Raw genomic sequence first — 7,076 nt, forward strand, 5'->3', positions numbered from 1 at the left:
TGGGTTATACTCGCAGAGAAATAATAACACCGGAACTATTGATAATTGAGGAATAAAGAAACGATTTATAGAACGCGTGTATACTTTTCAACAGTAGAAACGATTATAGCTAGTAAAGAAAAAGAAATTGCACGAGTGCGGCACATTGACAGCACGCAACTAAACTGCACTGGAAAGTTTGGGCGATTCGGCAGTTCGGCAATTGTTGCCATCCCGATAGAAAGTACTGTGGAGGGCGCCCTGGCACGCCACAGGTTCCGCTAGCGACAGAGTATTTAATTAGTAAAGAAGTCACTCAATATTTGTTGAGTTTATTTCTCTTATTCGGATTAAGAAAAATACATTCTGTTGAATATTGTTCTCTGTACATGTATTGATCACTCCACAATTTAAAAAAAATCTCATCACTTTTTCCCACTGGCTTTGCGACGACTAAGTGCTTTCTTCTTGCGTTGCAAGTTTTTCATTCTCGCCGCCTTTTCCTTCATCAACTTTGTTTCCTTTTGCATTCGCTGCTTCACGATTTGATCCGCCGATTTCAGGTCCAAATCATGTCTCTTCTTCAGATCCATCTTCGCATTGTGCCGTCCCCAGTGGGTATGCGGATAGTCTCGTTTCTGAACCGGCAGAGCACTCTCATCGTCACTGCCATCGCTGTCTTGCTGCTGTCGCCCGGTCTGCTCATCCGTCTTCGTGCGCTCCTTCCATTTGTCGTATCTTCCGGTCTTGTAAGACGCCGCAATCCACACCCCATGTTCCGTTCGAATTTTGCTAGCTTTCGGGTTCTCAACGTTGACCATCTTCTTCTTTTTGCGGTCCCACTTCTGCAGCCGCTGGTGGAACTTTTGATCGGCAGCCGTATCACCGATCACGGATAGTTCCGCCGAATTCGCTTCGTTGGCAAAATTGTTCACCGAATAGCCGTTCTCTTCGACTTGATCCTTCGCTTGGTACGAAATGTAGTGCTGCTCATCTTTGATTGGGTTTTGCTTTTTCTTTTTCGGCAGAGGTTTTTCCTCCTGCATGCTGGCTATGGCCTTTTTCTGCTCTTCCATTTCCAGCTCTTCCAATTTGCGCTTGTGCTTTTCAATTTTGATGCCATCTTTCCCTCGTTTTGCAGCCATAACCAACAGCTCCTTTGAATTGGATTTTGGATTCAGCTCAAAAATGGTTGTCTGCGGACGAAAGTTTTTCATTTGAGCCAAAAAGTTGTTTCTGAAATCATTCGGATCCTCGGAAGGTTGTTTCTGCAATAAAAATTTAAAAATTATTTTTAAACAATGAATAATCGAAATGACCGAATCGCATACTTTTGATTCCAACATTTTCTTCGCCTTTTTGGTGGCCTTCTTCACTACCTTCTGCTCGACAACAGGATCCTTTTCCGGGGATTTCTTGAAGTCCTCCAACACTTTCATCTCTCCCAGTTTGAAAAGTTTCGCCTTCTTGTTTGAGCTGGCCGATGCCGACGGTCGTGTGGCTATGTACTGTTTGTAGGCTTTGTTGCTGACTCGAAAGATCGTTGCAAGATCATTGTGCTTGACGTAATCCAGCACGAGCTGATGTTCCGCTTCCACCAAATCCGGCGGAGCCAATCCAATCGTTTGACTGTCGTGCACATCCAGCGGACGAGAGAGAAACATATTCAAATCTATCATGTGAGCAATGTCATCGTTGGAGAATATATTGAACGCGGTTCCGTGTCGTCCAGCGCGGGCACATCGTCCAACTCGATGGATGAATAGTTTAGGCTTTCCCGGAAAGTGAACATTAACTACGTAATCCAGCGTAGGAATGTCCAACCCGCGGGCTGCAATATCTGTCACCACCAATACGTTGACTTTTTTCATTGTAAACTTGGCAGTGTTAATTTTGCGCGCAGAAGCATCAAGACTTGAGAACACATACGTGTTCGGAATTCCTGCCTTTGTGAGAATCTAAAATGATACAATATGAACATTTTGGTGTAACTTTAATACCCATCCAAACTTACCAATGAAATCAGCTCCACGTGATGTTGGGTACCAGCAAACAGAACAATCTGCTTATTCTTCGGAATCACCTCTCTCAACAAAACCAACAGCGTGGCATAGCGCTCATCCGGTCTACAGTAGATGAACCTAAAATCTAATGTCTCCGGAATTTTGATTTCAACATCCAGTCGAATCAACGTTGGCTCTCGCAAACCAGCCTTCGCAAACTCCACCATCAGCTTGGGTAGTGTTGCGCTGAACAGCACCATTTGCCTGGCCTCCGGAAGTCTACGCAGCGTATCCGTCAACTGCTCTTCGAATCCCATCTCAAACAACCGATCCGCTTCATCGAACACACAATATTGAATGGATGTCAACTTTAGATCCATCTCAACGCAGAGATGGAGGAAGCGGCCAGGAGTGGCTACAATTATGTCGGGTAAAGTGTGGATCGCTGCGAACTGTGAATCCATCGAATCACCGCCCAGCACCAGAATTGCCTTCAAATCCAAGAACTTGCCCAGCTGTTTGATGAATTTGAACGTCTGTATGGCCAACTCCCTCGTAGGTGTCAGGATAAGTGCCCTCGCACCGTTTTTAATTTCCCGTTGCTTTAATTTTTCGAACAGCGGAATAAGGAAGCAAGCGGTCTTACCGGAGCCAGTTTTTGCCATGGCCACCACATCGCGTCCTTCCATAATCAGTGGAATTGCTTTGCGCTGAATTGGTGTTGGCATTTTGTAACCCATCTTCAGGATTGCCTTCAGAACCGGCATACTGAGACCCATGGCCTGGAATCCACCTCCTTTCTTTTTCTTGCCCTTCTTCGCCGCTCCATCATCGTCGAAATCAATGTCTACGTTTTCAACCGAAAACCCTGGCACTATATTCGGATCTTCAGTGTCCATTGTGGCATGTGTCGTGTACAGGTAATATGATAAACACCAATATATATTTCACACTATTTTAAACTTAAATCTACCGAAATAAGAGTACCTCTTCCAAAACACGTGTGACATAGAAGTTTCGTTTCGAATTTTGGGAAGACTTGTTTATTGTTTTATCGAATAGGCCAACAAGGGCCAACATTGCCATTTCCATCAAGTTGTCAACTTCAAGGTGATACGATCACGGGATGCGTACACTGATGAAAAATAAGCATGAATTTGGGCTAGAGGCGAATGAACTGAAAAGTTTAAACCCTCTTAAAGCCAAAAAGAAGAAGAAGAAGAAGAAGAATCATGAATTTGTTGTACATGGTGTTATCAGTATTGTTTTCTACTAGCTGTTTACACTTATGACAGACATACATTGTCCTCCGAACATTGTATGTCTGTCTGCATGTACAGTGCTAGAACCACGCAAGCAATCCGCGTTGACGGCATTGAGCTTCGTATTACGAAATGGGGGACATGACAATATGAGGTTGCAGAAGAAATAAACACACTTTTAAAATAAAAATTATGAATGAAAATTATTTTTTCCAAATCAAATTAGTACTCTATGTAAATGAAAATCACTTTTGCTTGCAAGTAGGAAAAAAATATCATACAAAAATTGTGTCTAAAGATAATTTTATATTATAATGGTAAATGTTGGTGAGAATATCTGGAAATTCATAGAAAATAGTTTAAATTAGGGTCAGAACAATGTACTTCTAGTAGGTAAATAAAGCCAAGAAAAAAATTTCATACAAATTTTAGTAATTTGAAACTGCCTTAGGGCGACTAATCTGATAGATAAAAGTTGGCCTCATACAAACTAATGTCGTATCTAGATGTCGACACCATTCCGCCGTCAACGCGAATTTGGTACCGACCTGTTTACCGTTGTATATGGCTACAGCATGTCAATTCCTGAGACGAGACATGACAATACGGGGCCGATTCCGGACCACCTCTTCTGTCAAACTCGGACCACTTGCAACTCGGATTCTGATTGGTTGATGAGGAAAACAATTGACAAAGATAAATATACAAAAATGGGATTTCCAACATTTTTACATATACATTTTTTTTCATATTCAAAATTGAATAATAATTGCATTCACATTTCATTTTAGCGAAAATTTCTATTATGGATTCTTTGTATATTTTCGTTTCTGTTACGTCCGGTGCTCAGTTCCTGAAGAGAGGGAAACATTGCATCGGAATTTCCACCCTACATCTTTTTGTGATTCTCTTGCCATCTAGCATAGCATAATAGCAGCGGCCTAGCAGAAAAGAACATTCAATTATTTTCCAACAGTAATGCAGTTAACAATAAAATTAGGATCAAATAACAAATAACAACCAAGGCAGCAGGAAAAATTTTAAAAACATGTTGGAACCTGAACAAAGCATACATACCCAGCAAACATTAAGCATTTAAACATTCATATTCCACTCCCAACAGAAGTCAATCAAACAATTATTATTTCTACAAACATAAATACTCATATATAACAATGGCGATTCGTGAGGCTATAATAAACATTTCACGAAAATATTTTGCGCCATTTGTTTTTTTTTCTATGTCTGTAATAAATTGTATATGAGTATGGCAAAAGTCGTATTTGGTGCTTTGACAATTCATGAATATATTCATATTAGATCGCAATTCAATTTCAACATAATCGCAATTATAGCCGGTCAAAGTTGCATATTCATCCAAACAAATTCGGTAAGCATTTGCCATGTATGTATATGGCCTCCACTTTTGCATGCATATGCCATTTAGGCGCATTATATGCCAACAAAATTTTAGGGCATATGATGTTATATAAATGGTGCAGCTCAGAAAATACATGATACGAAGAACACATGTTTTTCATGGGAAAATAATCTTCCGAAATTTTATAACATTTGGCAACCTTCACATCTCGCTTTCCTGTTATCTAGCACTTGGTCGACGAAAATGCAGAAAGAAGAGTAAGAAGCCAGTTGTCACGTCTTAGGTCAATTCCAACTGTGCGCAGCGTAAGAAACGACTAGGGGTGGATAGGATGAACAAATTTCGACAACACCGATTCAAAACACTTCTTAAACATTTCGGAAGTTCCGATCTGCATCAATTGATAATTCTCGTTGACATTCTTTCGAGTTAAAAACTCAGATGTGGATACTTGTTTGTTGTGTTTGATTGTTTAGATGTGGGTCAATAAAATTTTATTTTCAAGCGCATTTTGCTTGAGAAATAAATTTCTTGCACCTTTAATCCCCATGCTGTCTTTTGTCCGCATGGTGTCAGATGTTTCTCGTATAAAAAGATCGAACGCTTTCGTGACTCGGGCTTTGTTTATATCCTTTTTGACCGAACCTGAGTTGGAAATATGCCCTGACCTTCGACTTTACGCCTTTCATTAGGTTTTGTACAGTCGATCGATCGGCTTTCGTGGATACAGCATTCCAGTTTTTCTTGAATTTCGCCATATTATTGATCTTATCATTCTTTTTGAAAAATCACTTGATAATAGTCCAGTATCTCTCGATCGGACGAAGCTGGGGGCAGTTTGGCGTATTGATGTTTTTCTCAACAAAATCTACATCATTATCCTTAAATCACTTTAGAGTGGTTTTGGCATAGTGGTGTCAAATGCGGCCAGAATAGTGGTGGGATGCTTTTCTTCACTCAGATTAGTAGATATCGTCGTTTATTGTTTATTTTGTGTAGAAATTTTACGACTTCATCAAGCAGATTGCCTGCCACACAAGCACTTTCTGCCCAATTTTTTCCACCTGAATTGACTTCTCATGGTCACTTACACCAATAACTGTAGTGTAAAACGGTGGTCCCGGAGAAGTTCTTGAATCCTTTTTAACGTAAATCTCATCATCTATTAGAATGCACGCATCTATTTGCCGCAAATCAAGGTTTCAAGGTTTAAAAGAAACTGAACATGGTCATCCCGATTCCTCATACGGGACTTCCAGCGAAATGTTGATTTGGACAATATTTTTTTTTACGTAGAACTACGTCTTTCATTAAGGGAGCCGAATCAGAAAACAGGTCACGTTTTAATGAAATAAAGTTAACATTAATAACTATTTTTGCCGCGAACGGATTTCGGCGATTTACATACCAAACGAATCGGAAATTCCCTAAGATTTGTTTGATATTCTATACATCACAACCCCCTGGTGTGTAAATGGTTAAAATTCATGAAAACTAAGCGTTTCCATTTTCCCTTACATTTGTTCTGCCGATTTGTGTGCTTTCCCGAACAGAGCTGTCAATAACGAGTAACTTATCGACTAGCAACAAAGGAAATATCGTAAGATTTAAAGTCTGCGTGAACACACAAAAAGAAGAAGAACGAAGGGGAGTATTTGCCTAGAGCATAAACAGTGGATCTCAATGAGGCAAACTTTCAGTCTCGTTCTGTTTTCAAAGCAATGAACATCGCTTGTTCTTCCTTGTTTTGCGTCATCACATGTCTTCGTTTCGGACTGAGCTGAGGACGAGATCAAATTACTCACCTGTTGATGTCTCTGGCATTGCAATCATTGCATCAAACTGACGTCATTGCACTAATGTTTTAAGCTACACAATTGTGTGGGGATTCATCAAGCTAGGCTATCGTCGGCTCACCAAGAAAATAAATGCTCTGGAATTTGGTCTGTGATTTAGTTTCGCATGGCGGTAGCAAAACTCTCTCCACCAAGGATGGCAGCTAAGCTAATCTAGACCAGCAATATTAATAGAAAGGGCTTCTGTTGAAAAGAGCGCAAAATGGGGATAAGTGTGTGTATATTTAGTTGCTTCAAGCCAATATGGATATTCATGTGCGTATGTGCGTGTTTCATAACCCGTGCGTAAAAATAGTGCAGGAGGGAAAAAATTACGAAATATTTGCGTAATGAATCTTTGCTGAAGCAAATATACAGTCTTTTTCCAAGCAAGTCACATTGTTTGTTTTCCGTCATCATAAAGTCTTCGTTGGCATCTTTGACATTGCATTCAATGAATTGAACTGACGGTATGGCGAAGCAGGCGTTAAGGTTGTGCGCCAAAAAATTATTTGGGGAACACCAAGCATCTTGAATGTCGTGCAGGAATGTTATAAGTTATTTGGATTCGCGTGCCAGTCGCAAAACTACTTTCAACTATTATTGCATTTGCGCT

General features: G+C 40.3%; 1 protein-coding gene across 1 annotated transcript; it reads right to left on the reverse strand.

Annotated features, from left to right (window-relative positions):
* Positions 1-295: 295 nt before the first annotated feature.
* On the reverse strand, positions 296-3,043 carry LOC129766649 (ATP-dependent RNA helicase DDX54-like). Its single transcript, XM_055767228.1, has 3 exons — positions 1,994-3,043; positions 1,311-1,937; positions 296-1,247 (listed from the first exon to the last, which is right to left on the reverse strand). Exons 1-3 carry the CDS (start codon positions 2,879-2,881, stop codon positions 405-407), a joined length of 2,358 nt encoding a protein of 785 aa, XP_055623203.1. The 5' UTR covers positions 2,882-3,043; the 3' UTR covers positions 296-404.
* Positions 3,044-7,076: the final 4,033 nt, after the last annotated feature.

Source organism: Toxorhynchites rutilus, chromosome 2 (genome assembly GCF_029784135.1).
Source record: "Toxorhynchites rutilus septentrionalis strain SRP chromosome 2, ASM2978413v1, whole genome shotgun sequence".
Classification (NCBI taxonomy): domain Eukaryota; kingdom Metazoa; phylum Arthropoda; class Insecta; order Diptera; family Culicidae; genus Toxorhynchites; species Toxorhynchites rutilus.